This window comes from Rhinolophus sinicus, chromosome 17, assembly GCF_057876585.1.
Source record: "Rhinolophus sinicus isolate RSI-liver-muscle chromosome 17, RSI-T2T, whole genome shotgun sequence".
In the NCBI taxonomy this organism is placed as follows: Eukaryota; Metazoa; Chordata; class Mammalia; order Chiroptera; family Rhinolophidae; genus Rhinolophus; species Rhinolophus sinicus.
The window spans coordinates 70,836,225-70,853,898 of record NC_142517.1 but is presented as its reverse complement, the minus strand read 5'-3'; the positions used below and the strand labels follow the sequence as shown (position 1 = coordinate 70,853,898).

The 17,674-nt window shown below is 41.7% G+C and overlaps 1 protein-coding gene across 1 annotated transcript in view; it reads left to right on the top strand.

Annotated features, from left to right (window-relative positions):
• The first annotated feature begins 3,783 nt into the window (after positions 1-3,783).
• Positions 3,784-17,674, top strand: part of PLCXD2 (phosphatidylinositol specific phospholipase C X domain containing 2) — a 49,832-nt gene continuing 35,941 nt past the window's right edge. Inside the window, exon 1 of the mRNA XM_019715180.3 lies at positions 3,784-4,522. Coding sequence (XP_019570739.1) covers positions 4,360-4,522 — 163 coding nt within the window. The 5' untranslated portion in view covers positions 3,784-4,359. The remainder of the gene's footprint in view (positions 4,523-17,674) is intronic.

Below are 17,674 nucleotides of genomic sequence, written 5' to 3'. Positions count from 1 at the left end.
TTCAATCAAGTGAAATCCAGGCTGCCCCGCCCTGCTAACCAGACATGCCCAAATAACAGGTTGTTTAGATGCTTACTCTGGTACCCTTACTATTCATTTATGACATGATCCCAAAGAAAATACGCCATCCTAGACATTATATTTCAAAATGTAATGTAGCCTCCAAGAGAGGGCAAAGCCTGCAGTCACCTTTCCAGCAAATCGGGGGGGGGGGGGGGGGGTTGATTAAATAATGCAGAAAAAAATTCCAGAAAAGAAAACAAAACCTGTAGATGTAGTGATAGAAAAACAGGTTTGGTTGTATATAACAAAAATGGATGAACGATTTGACAAGACTTTCAAGTGATAAAGAAATAATTTCACTGTCCACTCAGGCCCCTAGATTTATAGGTTCTTGGAGACAAGAAGTGGAGATGGGAAGGCATGCACCACAGTTAAGAACGGCCATGAATTTAGTCTCTGTATGTCAGGACTTCCGCATGCTTTCTCACTTTTCTGTTGCTTAGATAACTGATTTCAGTGATTTATCTGAAAGACTGTATGTCTCTTGCCATTCCTCAGTACGTCAGCTGTATCTTCTCAATGTACAATGTGAATCATTTTACAATGGCCCCTTTTGTCTACAAGGAAAAAAATGTCCAAACTCTTTTTATATACTACAGTCATAAAAAGCCTTACCAGGCTTACAATAATAATAGTAGGTAATGTATAATGGGAAGCCACTGGCACAGAGATAAAGACACTGTAGTCACAGCTCTGCCACTAACTAGCTATAAAATTTTGAGCAGAGTTATATAGACTCTAAACTTCAGTGTCCCTGTAAAACATGGATAGGACTAGTACCCAATGCACTGGGTTCTTGTGAAGGTTCAGTGAGAGTCATGAGTAGTATTTCCTACTTACTCTATGTGCTGCCACTCTAGTGTATTTTTTGTTTTGCACATCTCTCATTCATTGTCATAGCTTTGCTTATGCTTTCTCAGTTACATGTCCCTTCCCCACTCCAGAACCCTGCACCCATTTTTCACTTGTCAGAATTCCAGACCTGGCTTGAATGCCACCTCCTCTAATAATGCATCTCTTGGCCCTTCTCCCATCAATATGTCTTCATTCTCCTCCACATGTACCTCTATTATCCCTTCATTCAGCCTCACATTACAATTTGTAATTCACATAATTGACTCTTTTTGTCTTCTGGATTACATATTATCTGAGGTTCATCAGATATCAACTTTTATTTAACTTTTCTTCCATTCCTAGAACCTATCAGAATGATTTGTAAATAATAAGCACACCATTTCATTATAATTATTAATGAAAATTGATTTGCTTTAAAATTTCAGTCCTCTTATCAATTTAAAATCCTCTGTCTTTGATAAATTTCATAATACAGTATATAAGAAAATAGTAACTATCTAAATTCTAAATACTAATTTTATTTTAAACTTATTTTTCCCTAACCATCTGTGGCATAGTATAAAAAACCCACTGATAATTTAGTTTCTAGTACATTTTATGACAGCAAAATTATTCTCTAACATTTAGAGATTCTTAGTTAGGATTTTTAATGCAACCTTTTTAATTTAAAAAGGTAATACAAAATATTATAAAACCTTGGAAAAGAGAGAGAAAATGCAATACATATTTCCATTTATCAAACATGAGCCTGTTTTCTAAGGCCTTGCTACTCAAAGTGTGGTCTGAACCAGCAGCAGCATCATCTAGCAAGGCTAGAAGCTTGTTAGAAATGCAGAATCTCATGCCCATCTCAGACAAACTCCATCAGAATATTATTGATTTGTACTTTCAATTTGAAAAGCACTGCCCTAAGGTACTACCTAGAACACAGCAAAGCATGTTTACCAAGCATCTCCTTCATTCTAACAAATATTTATTGAGCACCAGCTATATGCCAACTACTGTACTAAATGCTGTTTCAATCTGCAAGATTTCTTCCAGGACTGACTCAAGAATATATGGAGAGAGTATTATCTTCTTTTGAACCATTTTCTAAGGTAAATGAGGTAGCTTTGGTTGAAAAAGCTGCCAGAGGTACAAAACATTTCATTCTGAAATAGCTCCACTTCTCTTGTTTTCAAGTTCTCACACAGTGATATCTTCTAAGTCTAAGTTTAACACTGAGTCTAAGTTTAACACTTCTTTTTTTTATTTTGCTCACTCCTTCCATTAAGAGCTGAAAAAAATAAGGAAAAGAAAAGGCATTGAAATTAACATTCCACAGTAGAACTTAAAGAAAACATTATATTTGCCTTAGGCAGCTTCCATAAAGTTTTTTGTTTGTTTGTTTTTAAGTTCAGGGGAAGGCCAGAAAGGTGATATTTCAGAAGTAAATCTTGGGCTATTCCTTCAGAGTGATTTTTCAAGGGGAAAAAATTTTTGTTGACTTAAACAGCTAGGTGACATGTTCTCGAGACCCTGTGATGCTCTTCAAGCATCAGAAGATACATGATGAATACTGTGTGCTTTTTATTAGCCAAGGGATACCCCTCCAGAAAAGAAAAAAAAGGAAAAAAACTTTTGGTAATATTATTGCAGCTCAAAAGGCTGAAAAGCAGGCTTACATGAATGTTAAGAATAGCCTGGAAGAGGAAATTTTAATAAGATGTCAAAAGGGAGCAATATGTAGCAGTCGTCATGAGAATTGAAAGGTGGCTGGGGTGCAGGCCTGGTGCTGTGGAGTTACCTTGGAGATAACGTGGGGCCACTTGGTGATTACATGTTGGCTGACCTACAGATCTCTATATGAGCCTTCAGCCTTCTCTTAACAAAGGCTGCTGTTCCCTTTTCTCACAAGCCCCTCCTGAGTCACTGAGGAGCAGCCTGGACTGAAGCCCTCCAGGGCCCCACCATCAAGGCCACGGTGTTTTTCTTGATTTGCCGGTTTGCCAAGATGTTCCTATGATTATCAGTATGCAAAGTTCTCATATCATTAGAGACCCTATAGTTTGCCACCATGAAAAAGTACCATATGAAGGAAAGAACATTGCAGAAAGCAGAGAAATGGGTTTGTGTGCCGACATGCCTCATTCCAAAGTAGGATTTCCAAATAGTGCCACCACCATTAACTTCTCCCAGAACGTCCCCAAACTTCCATTTCATCTGTGAAAAGGGGATCATACCAGCAACCCTCCCTGCCCTCCTCCCCATTAAAGGGATACTGTGAAAAGCAAATGGGACAAAGAATTTGGAAGAAGGGTTCAAATAACAGGGCAATAGAATGTAAAGTCTCATTATTTCTTCCTCTGTAAAATGGGAATAAGTGGTGTGTATGTGAATCTTAATTATGTGACGGTTGAAACACAAACCATTCCTTGATGTTGTCATGCGAATGAGACCTTTCTCAGCCTCTTCTCATTTTTCTGCTGCCACTATGGTTTATTGAAAATGTAATAGCTTCTGTGTGACTGTCATTGAGTGTGTGTGTGTGTGTGTGCACACGTGCGCGAGTTTTGAAGGGAAAAAAAAAGAAGGAACGAAACATTTATGATCGCGTTTAACATCTGAGTGCCGGCTGCGTGGAAGGCCCAAGGAAAGGACCTGTCTGAGGTCCGACCGATCCCAGCCTGCAAGTTTCCCTGCCTGCAGTCCCTGCAGGGCGTCTGTCTGCCTACTGGAAGGCTGGAGTAATGGAGGGAGGAGACTGGGGCATCGGAGGGGTGGGAGCCACTCGGAGGAGCGGCCCGGGAGGGCGCGGGCCAATCGGAGCACGCTCCGTCGGCGGCCAATCACGAGCCGCCTAGCCCGGCAAATCTGCCCCGCAGTGCGGGGCGGGGCTGCTAAGAGTCCGGGTGCCGCCGGTTACACTTCTGGGCGCCTTCAGGAAGCACAGGTCAGGGGAGTGTGTACCGAGAAGCCGGAGGAGGGCTAGCAGGCAGGCCCAGCTTATGTGCCAGCCCAGTGACATACATAGAAGCCTAACTCAGGCTGATGATGCTGCATTCGGGCGCTCACGTGTGTATAGCCCCACCGCCTTGTCTATATGCTGTGTGGGCACCTGTCCTGTGAGTGGCTCTGGGCGTGGCTGCCCTTTGGACGTTCAGTTTCTGTAAGATTTATCTCTAGGGGCCTACCTTTCCTGAGTTCCACAGGGGAACGTAAGGAGTTTAACGGAGCCCGGGCTGAGCAGATTAACAGCGGCAGTGCCGGAGAGGGTGGGGACTGCGGGTGCCGGTGAGGTAGGGAACCACCTACTTGCCCCGTTTCCCAGGCAGAAAGGCCTTTTGGAAAGACTGGCGTGACAAACGTGGCCCTGAAATGTCTAGAGAGCCCTGGCAATGATGATCACTGAGTGAGTGGCACTCGACTGAGCCTGGGCAGTTTGTTGACTGATAGAGAGGGATGCTAGCAGTTAGGAAGGTAAGGAGGAAACTCAGGATGGGGACCATCTGCTCCCCCAACCCCAGCGGGACAAAGACATCATCGGAGGCCTGCAATGCCGACTGGATGGCCTCGCTGCCCCCTCACCTCCACAACGTCCCCCTTTCCCATCTGGCAATCCCAGGTATTCTTTTCCTACTTGTTCCCACTGTGTTTGCTTCTGCCATTTTAGTGTTGTTAATGGGTTGGGTTGATTTTCTATTGTGCTGAGAAAGCAATTGTCAGTGACCTTAACTAAACCTCTATTTATTTCCACACCAAAAACTTAACCCTGAAACAGCTGCTGTAAATAGGTTTAAGCACACTGCATCCTGGGCAAAAGGGACTCAGGAGAATGGAAGCATGTTTTCTGTTTGTGTCTTTTTGTTTTGTTTTTACTTAATAGCCTTATTCTAAGAATATTACCCTCTTAATGTTGGGGCCAGGGTATGTGAAGGGTGCATTTACTTGAATTGTTTGCAGAAAAAAAGGAGAGATCAAGGGTAATGGATAAAAAGTCATTAACAATTTTAGATCTGGGTCAAAATTAAAACTGAAAAGTGTTTCTTTTCTCACTTATCTGACCTTGCATATTGGAGAAAGAAATGAAAAACAGATTAGTATTAAAGAATAGGTTCAGAACCAGGACTGAGTATTTTTGTTGTTGGAAAAGTCAGAAATCTAGGACGCAAGCGCTTGTCACAGGTAGTCATTAGGTGTGATGAGGTGGTGGTGTTTGAAACTTTGTCTATGTATATATATACTGGTGTCTGCCTGACTGATGTAGAACCACAGCCTTGAAAAGCACTTCTGCTCCAGCTGCTGTCACTCTCCTGGGGGTTTTATACCTTGACATCACTCTCATTAGGTTTGTTAAATGAGTCCTCTTTCTTCCACTCAAAAGCTAGTGAAAGCATTGTTTCTAGGGCAGAACATTTGGACCACAATGATCTTGGCCTAGTGCGCTGGGCCAAGTCCTAGATGCTGGTACTTGGAAAGCATTCCTAGGAGCAGGGGATGGACTCCTGCCAATCCTTTCTCTCACCTGGAGACATAACAATTGATTTCACCTCTAGCCTACCAGCCAAACTCCCGAGCATTCCTGGGGACAGTCTGTCTTTTTGGTGGCTAAAAGATGACCTCTTGCAACCCCAGATCTTTGCTATCAATGCATAAGGAAGAGCACTGCTAGCTTCAGATGCAGCCTTTTCCTTATTCGCCTCTACTTTTGGAGGTCTTCCAAGTTCATTGTCTTCATGGGCTCTTGTTGCTTTTGAGGAAGGAGAGGGCTGCTAAATCTCTTTATAGTTATGATCACTTGTGCTTTATCAGCCATTGACCAGCTCCTTGGGAAATGCCAGGTGGTCATGCTTCAGAACAGGTCTTCTCCATGTTTAATTGACGCCTGTAGAATCATCACTGGAATGATGCACGTGCCTCTTTTAACATTAGTCATTTGTCATCAGGCTTTCTGATGAATTGTTTTCTCAAGTGGTACGGCAGGTACTGTGTGTTTGCAAACAGAAAGGCATCTTAGGCAGGCCCTAAATGGCTCTATCAGGGCACATCTAGGGTAGGTTGGGGCTTCCTCCTTCCTGTTGTGCTTTGGAAGGTTCAAACCATAGCACAGCTCCGCCCATGGCTTGACAGTGCACTCTGACTCCGTGAAAGGGAAAGGAGCTGGGCATTTGTTCTGCAGTCTGTAGGGTATCTCACAGTGACTACAATTGCCAGGGCTTGCAAACAGCCAGGGCCTGCTGCTGTAACCAGAAATTCTATGATTAGCCACCATGGAGGACACAGGAATTTGTTCACCCTGCTTTGTAAAGTCTGGTACCGTGTTTTCCCGAAAATAAGACCTAGCTGGACAATCAGTTCTAATGCGTTTTTTGGAGCAAAAATTAATATGAGACCCAGTCTTATTTTACTGTAATATAGGACTGGGTCTTATATAATACAATATAAGACCAGGTCTTATTTTCGGAAAAACCGGTACTTCTGAGGGAAAAAAAAGGGGGGGCCTTGACTTCTCAAAAGATGATGAATTCACTACTGTGAATACCCTTTTCCCAGCAGTGGAAGGGACATGAGTGTATGTATATATAAGCTCAAGGCAGGACAATCACATAGTAAGTGCTAGCCACCGCTCCTATCCCCCTGCCCCACCACTCGTTCTCTTTCCTCAACCTCAAGCTTCATATTCCCCAGCTAAAGGCTAGCAGTCAAGGTCTGCCAAGCTAAGAAACACAACACATTCAGGAAGTGGAGGCCTCCATCTTCCTACCCCTTCCTCTCTTCCTCTTCCCCCTCATCATCACCTTTATCATAACAGCTATTATTTACAGAAACTACCATACCGCACCCACTGGCACACATTACCTCAAATCCTTACACCTTCAAGGTAAGTATCAGTATCCTCATTTTGGAAATAAAGAAATTAGTGTCCAGTGAGGTTAAGTAATTTTCTCAACATCACACAAATAATAAATAGCAGAACTAACCTTTAAGCCTTGATGGTAGCTGTGTTCAAAACCTCTGCACTGTCCTTCTGCCCTTAGAGGACCTTGGGAAGTGCAGAGCAGTGGTGTGTGTTTGGGGTTGGGGGTAGTCTCTAATTGAAAAACCAGTTTTCACAGACCATCTTCTGCAGCAAATGAAAAAATTTTTTAAACTAGGTGGTTTTTATCTGAGTGATTATGTATCACTATGAAAAGATAGCAGATGATAGGCAGATAGATAGTTGGATAGATAGCCACACATATATGTGTGTGTGTACATATTATATGAGTAATATGTATACATATATATTTTCCTGTTCACAATTGGAATTATAAATAGAACTTTAGAATTGGAACCTAGTAAGTTTTAAATTCAAATTTAGTGCTTAGACCTATTGTGTGTGTGTGTGTGTGTGTGTGTGTGTGTGTGTGTATCCGTGTGTGTTCGTGTCCACACGTGTGCACATGTGTATGCACATGAGTGTGTGCTGGCATGTGCTGACCTAGGGTGGCTGTAAGATTGGATCACATCTGTCAGGGTGGGGCTGGGTCAGCAGTGACATGGGGAAGGGCGGGGGAAAGGCAGGGGTTCTGGCAGTAATAGCAGACCCAGGATGGAGTAAACTATGTCAGATCTGAGTGCGTCTGCAGCATTTGTCTAGATCATCATGCAAGAGAACACGTGTGAGTGTGCACCTCTCCACAAAGCCTTGATGTATTATTTTACTTCCACAACTGGTAAGAACACCTGTTAATGACCAGTGTCACCCAAACATATTGAAATATCTTGGAGAAGAACCTCAGAACAATTCTCGTTGCCAACTATATAGAATGATTAGAGACCCTAAGGGTAAAGGATCTGGAAATTGCAAAAGTCAGATTTTTAAATTAAAGCTTTAAACGCTACAAACATTTTCACGGATGTTAGTGAAAACATGATATTCTTTATGGAAAAATGGACTGATAGGATTTTTTTTTTCTATAATGTATACAGCTTTTCAATTAATTCCTTTTCTTTGTATATTTTAGTGCTATTTCTTTCTCTGTCTCTCTCTCTCTCCATGCTTTTCCCCTTCTTTCTATTAAAGGTAAACTATTCAATCTATTACAAAGAGCCTTAAACTTAAGGATCTCAAAATCGATGATTCCATCTGTGTTATGTCAAGGAAGTATCTGAATCTCTTGGAACTTTGTTTCCTCATTTGTAATTAAGATGTTGGATTAAATGAAATATAGAGTCCTTTCCAAATGAAAAACTCTTTGATTAATTTGAGGGATGTTGGTTTGTTCTTTGGATTTTTGGCTGTTTTTTGTCCAAACGTAGAAAGAGATGGGAAGAATGATTGGGTTATTTTACGTCTACAGGCCATTTCTTTTATGCCTCTTCAAAACAAGAAATTATTTTTGGTGTGCAAACAAGGACTCAGTTGCCGGAATGAAACAGGGTCCTCTTACTTTAGCCTCCTTACAGGGCCTGTAGATTAGTTGTTCTAAACGATCAGACCCTGGGTACATTTTAAGAAGCCTCCAGGCTCAGGCCTGTGAGAGACCCAAAGATGAATTAGGCATCAAGCCCATGTCAAAGGAGCTTGCAGTCTAGTGATAGAGACACTTCTATGCAGACCTTCACCATACATATTTTTTTTTTAAAAAAACTAATTACGGTAAATAGAGATATAAATAAAGTGTTATCGAAGCATGCAGAATGGAAAGATTAATTCCAGATTTTGAGATGAGGAACTACTTTGTTGAAAAAATGGCATTTGACCTGGGATTTGAAGAATGTTGAAAATTTCAAGGGATGTGGCTTCGAGGTCAGGGATGCAAGGGGGCTTGCCAGGCGAAATAAACTAATTAAGCTAAGGATGGGGGTATATTCTGGAAATGGCTAGAGGACTCCCTCTCCTGCCCCTCAGTAATGCTTTGTTAATATCTTTAGCATAGCAATTCTCAACTCATCATTACATTTTAGGTATCTGTCTTCCACATTGTCTATGAACAACTTGCACACAGAAAATATGACTTATTTCCTTTTATAATCTTAACTCCTCGTATAATCCTAACTCCTAGCAGCTTGGTCATTGGTCACTCTTGAGTGAGTAATTTAATGCATGGAACTGGAGAATAAGAAAGTTGGGAAAGTGGCTTGCAGCCACCATCATTTTCAATTGTGATCAAAGTTAAACTGAATAGATTGGTTAGGTTCGCCTTGTAGAAATAACCATATGAAGCAATCTGAACATTTTCCAATCTATTTCTTGTTATTTTATATAATATTCCTGTAGCTCTCGATAAGACTCATCACTGAGCCCCATGAGAAATGAAAATTCTAAGGCAGAGTAAAGTGGTCAGAAGAGTCAGAGGTAGAACGCTGTTGTAACTGTTGTCCTAGGAACAATTCTTTCGCCCTTCATCCTGTCTGCCTTCCTTCTTCCCTCCTCAAATTTGAGCTGCTCGTATTTCCTGTCCTGCTGCAGCCTCAGCCTGCTCTCATTTCTTGTCCCTCGCTTCACCTTCCTTCCACTGATCTGGCCTCTCCCTGTCTCAGACACTTGCTCAGACACTCTCACTGATCTCAGATGCTTCTTTGTTCTCATCTTGCTGATGGATTCATCAGTCCCCTTTCATGGGAATCCTATTTTTTTCCCATGCCTTTGGCCACTGGTGATTTCTAGAGCTGTTTTCCTGTGGTCCCACACTCACTTGACAGGGAGACAAATTCACTCCCTGGGTAGGATGAGGGGATCGTTACTCAAATCCTGCTTGTGGAAGTTGGCTAAGGTCTGGTGCATCTAAGAGATATAGGGACTTAAAAGGATGTAAAATACCTTGTGGAACACAAGTTAGGTTGGCTTTACTTTGAGGATAGCATGAGCCATGAGTTAGCCCTAGAACAGACCCACTCTCCTACAGAATTTGAGCCTATTGGAAAACCAAGGACCAATCTCAATCTACCAGGGCTAACCCAATCAAGAAAAAGAAAAAAGAAAAAAAAATCACATGGGACCAAAATGGTCTGTTACGTGGGAATAGGGTTTTTTGTTGTTTTTCATTTGGTCATGGTGAGGAATAAAAAGAGTCTATGACTTTGGTGTTCCCATTAGTAGATTTCTCTTGTAAAAAGACATCACTTTCCTAGATTTCCCCATTCCCACTCCCAATCACACAAAAGCTACAAGGAATTCCGGAATCCACATGTCTGTAAGAAGCAGAATCATGGATTGGTTAAAAGTATTCATGCCAGAACCACACTGTCTGGATTTGACTGCTAACCCTGCCCTTCATGACTCTGTGACCTTGGGCAAGTTACTTAACCTCTCTGTGTGCCAGTGTTCTCTGTAAAACAAAGATAATAATGGAACTACATCATTTGGTCAATATGAAAATGAAGTAAATTCATATAGCACACTTAGAAGAGTTTCTCATAAAATGAGCATTATATAATAATAGTATTTGTTATTATTATAATCTGTCTTTTTTTACATTAATCATGACATTCATTTATCAAAAGGCTGCACCTGGAATGGACAACAAAAAAGCGGTGTAAGATATGGTCCATACCCTGAGGTAATTTATAGTTGAGTTAAGGAGCTGACCTTCCAATTAAACCAAGTGGCTCCGAGTTTTCTGATCAGATCAGGATAGGTTGAATGCCATCCCCTCAGGAGTTAAGGAAAGGATACGTGGAGGGTTGCCCAGGATATGAGTACCAAGGGGGTCTTAAATGCAATATGAGGGCAGCTGATCAAGAGAGCCGGAAAATCCTTTTCAGCTACTTACTCTGTCCCCCCATGCTAAGTTCAGCTGTGCAACTTTGTCAGCTCTAGCTAGCCAAAGCCTTTGGGAAAAATTCAACTGTCTGTGACAGGATCATATCGTTAACTTTTCTCCTGCTGTCCTCATTTCCCCATCATTTGCCCTCCTCACGCAGTCATTTGGTTACTGTCTCAAGAGTAGGAGCATGACAGAATTTCTCCTTTGAACAAATCTTTATACAGATTTTATAACTCCTTCCCCAGGCATTGAAATAGCTTCATGATCCCTGTAACGTGCATCACGCACCCACACACAAACCCATGTGCTACCCATGTCCCAATGCATGCCCATGCATATGCACCGAGCCATGACCTTAGCCTCACCCTCACGAGTACCCAAGTTCCAGTGACTGCTATTGTTTACCCTTTATAAAGATGCGGTCAAACATGCCCACTGACATTTCAGATCCTAGGAGCCTGCTGCTTTCACCTACGTGCTTCTGTTTCAGATGTGCTTCTGAAGCTGAGGTTTTGGTTTCTGACATGTGATCTGACCAGACCCCCACTCCATGGGACAGGTTGGCTCCACATCTCCCCTAGCCTCTATGAGTTTATACCTATAGGCACACTGGAGGTAATGTTAGTGACATGCTGTAGCATCCTGTCCTGTAACTTTGCCTAATTAGCGTTTCACGCCATGCTGCAGAAGCGGGATTATTTATAGACATCATAATAGGTGGGTGTGTTTGTGTGTGTGAACCAAATATAGGTGGAGGAGAACTATGACGAAGTCTGTTTGAGTATTTACTAATTTGATTGAGCAGGATTCCTTCCTCTTTCTTATGTCTGCAGAAATTTGGATTATATTCCCAAACACCTGTAAGGATCACCCAGTAGCTGGGAGGATTCCGTTAGTAGATCTCCAGTAGCTCCAAGATAAAACAGGTTTGGCCACAAAGGCCTACACTGCTCTAAGCGAGGTGTCTAGTTGTGTGATCTATGAAGCATCCACAGTCTTTCTTAGATTCATTGTCTACCAGGAAGCTGACATTTTCTAAGAGAATAATAGGTGTTTTTTTAAAATTTCTAATTATTCTAGAACTATTGGCTGTAAGGTATTATCTAAGAGAATATTCTATCAATATTTCTTCCTCTGTACATACATGACAGAATCAAACTAAAGAAAAAAAATCGGAAGCATTTGTAGCCTGTCGTGCACGTGTGTTACCATGCAGCAGCAGTCTGCAGTAATGGTAGAACTGAACAATTTCTAGACTGTCAGACTGAGATGAATATTTTATGAACATGTATGATTTGAAGGCTTATATACTGAAAGCAATATTCTTAAAGTACAGTTGAAACCAGATGGGGGAAAAAATGCCAAACAGATAAAGATGAAGACAGCATGGCTCCCTCTTCCCTGGGTTTGAGTTTAGGTCATGTTCCCGGCAGGAGGTGCCCATATGGACGCTCATAAGAATTATATGAGCTAGAAAAAAAATTAGCAGTGCTTGCTTATTCCTTGTGCTTCTTATGGTTCTCATTGTCAATATTTTTTAAATCTATTCATTTAAAGGAAAATCATTTATTCAAAGGATATTTATTGAGTGCCCTTCATGCCAAGTACTACATTAGACGAGGTGAATATGGAGATGAGTAAGATTCTTCTCCCTGCTCTTCATGAAGTTATGATTTTATAAGCGAACAAAGCCAAAATTCAAACACTATGGTGAAGAATGCATAGGCAACTATAACATGCAGAAAACCAATACCCAATTCCATTACTGGGAGGAGGAGGGAAGCTTGGTAGATTGGGCTTCCCATAGGAGAAGGAGGGCCCTTGGGATGAGCAAGTGGTAAATATCTAGGTGTCACAGGTAGAAAGCAGAGTGTCATAATGCAGAGGTACCAAGGAGCAAGAGATTAGAGTGACCTTGAGGAAACCAAAGCATAGATTTCATTTAGAGAAAGGAATGGAGATGAGGTTGGAAAAGTAGGTTAATGAGCCTTATGTGCCATGCCAAGGTTAGATGTTAAACATTATCCCAAAGGCAAAAAGCAGCCATTGAAAGACTCATTCAGGAATGGATAAAAGCCCTAAAATAACTGCATAAAGGTGAAGAGAAACAACATGACTTATCAGTTATTAGGGATATTGAGGGGTAATATGAGAAATTCATTATTTCTTTCTATTTATCTTCCATAGGCCAGGCCCTCTCGTAGGCACTGGTGATTCAGTGATGATCAGTACTGCCCTCAGAGAGCTTACATTCTAGTTGGAGAAATGGAAATTTAATCAAGCAATTATAACACAATATGCTGTGTGGAGCGGTAGAGACTACTGCTGGAAGAAGCATATAGCAGGGACATCTTAACAAAACTCGGGAGGTCAGGGAGGCCTCCTGGAGGAAGTGTTGAATAACTGCCGTCTGAAGGAATACATAGGAATTAGCTGCAGGATAAGAAGAACAAGGGTAAGAGTATTTATTCTAGGAGAAGAAACAATATGGGTGAAGACCTTGACGAAAGAAAAAGGCCCATGTGACAAACTGAAAATAGTTTATCATAGTATATGGTAGGTTTTAAGGAGAAGAGTGCCAAGACACTAAGGTCTAATAAGCCATGTCAAAGTGACTTAGGCTTACCTTAACACGTATGGGAAGGGTGTTAAGCAGATGAATGACAAGGTCAGCTTTGTGTTTTGGAAAAATCACTCTGGTGGCAGTCCACAAAATGTACTGGAATCGGGAAGTACTGTCTCCAGGGAAACCACTGAGGTTGCTGATGAGGTCATCCAAGTGGAAGGTGATGCTGACCTTTGGAGAGTGACAGAGTGGGTGAAGGAAAAGGGACAGACACAGGAGATAGAAAGGAAGAAATATCGACAGGACTTGATGATTATTTGGAGGGTAAAAGGGAAGGCACGACTAATTGTCTTGGGTAACTGGGAGGAGGGTGGTGGCATTCCCAGAAACAGGGACACAGGAGAAGGAGTATGTCTAGGGGTCATGGAGGGAAGCAGATATGCTTAGTTTGGGGCATGCTGAGTTTGAGGTGCCAGTGGGACATTTCAGAATTGGGAGAAGGACATAGATAGCACCCAATAGAAATTATTTCAGAGCTAAATCTTACATTTCACAATTTGCTGACCTCACAGCTACTATTATTTCCAACATAAAATATGTGAGTTTGAAATTAGTGTCTTTGTTTGTTGTTGTTGTTGTTGTTAGATTTTAACTAAAATTTTACTTCTTTCAGGCAATCTAAACTGAACTTTTAGTCCCAGATAAACAACCCTCCCAAGTTCATCTAGTGTTCTGCTTGTTCTGCATGAATTCTATCATTTTTTGTTTAACTCGTTCCGCTTCCATATTGGCAGCTTGGGGCGGGGTGGGGTTAGCTCTGTGCGCTATACCACAACCTACATGTGAAATGGAAACTTTTAGTTACTTCACCACCTCATCAATACCATCTATTTCACACACTGACATCCAAGAGAATTTTCTAGTAGAACATTTAATATAACTTTTATCTCCTACCTACCCTAAACATTTTCTTCTTTTCCCCTAAACCTTCATATTATTCTTTCTTTTGTGTTAAAAACTGAAATGTTGTTAAATATGATTATCTCAGAATTGAGAAGTCTCCTCAGGGGATGACCAAGTGCCCTTTGTGAGGCGTTACTTTACCAAGGATGATACCATCTGTTCAGAGCAGGGAGCTAATTGGAAAAAGAGAGGATGAATTTCATATTAATGAATTACCTATATAGTACCTTATTTTGGGGTGTGGATTGGGGTTTCTTGGACATTTGAGGAAGAGAAAATCTTTCAAAGGAAAATATATACCCATCCATACGTACAGGGCTTTAAAATGCCTCCCATACATGAAATTGAAAACCCTGTGACTCACATAAATCATAGGAGGTTGGGCTGATTTGATTATCTAGGGCAATGGAATTCCCATGATGCCCTGCAGAGTCCTCGAAAGGCTTAATGTTCCCCAGGACACATCAAAGTCAAGAGTAGGCACTGTCAGGACAGGCCTTTAACCAGAGAAGCTCTGCTTGTATTTGTTTTTACATATAAATACAGTGGTACCTCGGTTTTCTAACGTAATCCACGAGCTCTGAAATGTTCAAAAACAGCCGAGAGCTAGGCCTCAGGATCTTGCACTCAGCGGAAGCTGCGTGACATTTTCGACTTCTGAGTCGTGTTCGAAAACTGAAAAATTTATTTCTGGGTTTACGGCGTTCATAAACCAAAATGTTCATCAACGAAGACATTCGAAAACCGAGGTACTACTGTACTTCATTTGACATCACTCCAGGTCTGAAAGTTCCCTGAAAACCCCTGATTTACTCCACCTGTCTAGCTCATGCACCCAGTTGGGGGTAGACCAGGACTGGCCCTCTGGATTCCCAGACTGATGCCTGTTCTCAGACAGTGGGATGCCCCTTGACTTCTCAGGATATGAAAAATAACTTGGTCAACATGCTCTGCTTCCAAGAGTTCTGCCTTACACAATTACTTTGTTGCATTGTGAATACTTATGAATTCAGTATGCACCCAATTAAAATTAAATTGGCCACATGGCCCTCAGATTTTGCTGACAGTTTGATGGTTATTATTAGCACTCTCCCATGTGCCCCATGGAAAATAATCAAGTCTGATAGGTGAAGTTTATCCATTTGAGTTAGCAAGGTTTAAATGTGTGATTCTTTGCTTTGGGAAACGACTAAATGGTCCCCTGATCTTGAACTTTGGCCTCATGTTGACTATATTTTGTATATCCTAAAGATGCCAGCCTTTCTGCACTTGTCAGTATGGAGTCAAATTCTCCACAAATGCTGCATTTTTCTCAAGGACCCATTGCAGGTGTGTGAGATGGGAGGCCCCAAGGAAATGTTATTAAAAGATAGTTTACACAGGCTTCAGTTATAATCTACTCTCCGGGACTTTTCCTTTTAAATTGTTGAATGCTATATTTTATTATAGCTGCTGCTTTAGGCATCCTTTCTGGTTTATTTCTGTTGACTGTGTTTTCTGACACTTTCTTCTTCTTTGACCCAGATAACTCAAGCTAGAAAGTCAAACAGAGCTAAATGGAGCTATACAGGTGCTGGGGATGAAGAGGTTCATAGAAAATTCTGCCTATTTAAAGAAGAGGGGTGGATCAAATACGTAGAAGTTTGGGGAAAAATCAGGAGACCTAGGCTCACTGGTCCTAGGCAATGGTCTAAACAGCTATTCATTCAAATATCCATGCTTGCATTTATTCTGTTTACATCTATTCAGTACCTGTCATCAGCCAGAAACTAATGAAGTGTAGCGATATGGGCATGAATTAGATATGACCCCACTCTCAAAAACTCGGAGTCAGATATAAGTGACAGATATGGAGATAATTACTAGTGTCCTAATTTCATCAAGTGTGAGCAAAATGCCACGGAAGCACAGAGCAAAGAGCAGTTAAATCTGCCTGGTGGAGTCAAGTGAACTCAGTGACGAATGACTGTGACCTGGGTCACATACAAGTAATTAAAATGGAAAGGCAAGGGACAGTGAGATTGTTCCCAAAGACTGAAAGAGATATTTCCTAAACAAATCTTTTGCTATGTTCAATAACCATATGGCCCACTTCTCATACATAACTTTGCAAGTGAGTGTGTTCTTAGCTCAGGCCACAGAAATATATTTTTTTTAATTGGGGAAGGGGAACAGGACTTTATTGGGGAACAGGGAACAGGACTTTTTTTTTCCCCCATGTCAAGTTGTTGTCCTTACAGTCTTAGTTGTGGAGGGCGCAGCTCAGCTCCAAGTCCAGTTGCCGTTGCTAGTTGCAGGGGGCACAGCCCACCATCCCTTGCGGGAGTCGATCCGGCAACCTTGTGGTTGAGAGGATGCGCTCCAACTAACTGAGCCATCTGGGAGCTCAGCTCAAGGTGCCGTGTTCAATCTTAGTTGCAGGGGGTGCTGCCCACCATCCCTTGTGGGACTCGAGGAGTTGAAACGGCAACCTTGTATTTGAGAGCCCACTGGCCCATGTGGGAATCGAACCGGCAGCGTTCGGAGTTAGGAGCATGGAGCTCTAACCGCCTGAGCCACTGGGTCGGCCAACACAGAAATATTTTAACACGCAAAATTACAATCTTTTCATACCAAATTTATTGCAATATTCGTAGAGATTAAATGTCTGAATTATAATACAAGATGTTTTTCTACAAAAATTGCCTTAAACATCTTCAGCATTTAAGGATACATGCTCATTTCTATGCTGTTCTTAATATTTTTTATCTCACATCTATCTTTAATTTTTATTCACATGGGAGACAGTATAGAGAAGTAGTTCCAGCGTGTGAGCTCTGTGTTAGCATACCTAATATCAAATCCTAGTTACTAGTTATGTGACCTTGAATAAAATATTGAACCTCTCCTGTTCCTTTGTTTTACCATCTGCAAAATGGAGGTAATTATAGTACCTACTTCACAAGTACAAGGTTAGAGGAATCACAGCCCACAAGACCACCCTCACTCTGACGCCAGTTGCCAGTTTGGGGGTCCTCAGGATCACCTTTAGCTTCGATAATTTGCTAGAAGGACTGACAGAGCTGACTGAAAACTGTTATACTCTCAGTTACAATTTAAGAGAGCTAAAGCAGTCAGGTGAAGAGGTATATAGGGCAATGTCCAGCAAAGTTCTAAACATAGAGCTTCCAGTTGTCCTCTCTTCTGGAGTCGTGGACGGAGCTACTTTCCTGGTATTGATGTGTAACAATAGGCACAAAGTACCCTCATCAGGGAACCTCACCGAGCCTTAGTGTCCAGAGTCTTTACGGAGGCTTCACATGGCTGCCCTCAGTATCCAGCCCCTCCGTAGGACCTATACCCACACGACTCAAAGCAAACACCATAAATCACATCCTTAGGCTTTTTGATGTGGCCCCAAAGCCCCCCAGGTAAACAAAGATTCGCTTGTCAGGCAGGATATTCCAAGGGCTTAAGAAACTATCTCCCTTCAGGAGCCAAGGACAAAGACCTGACC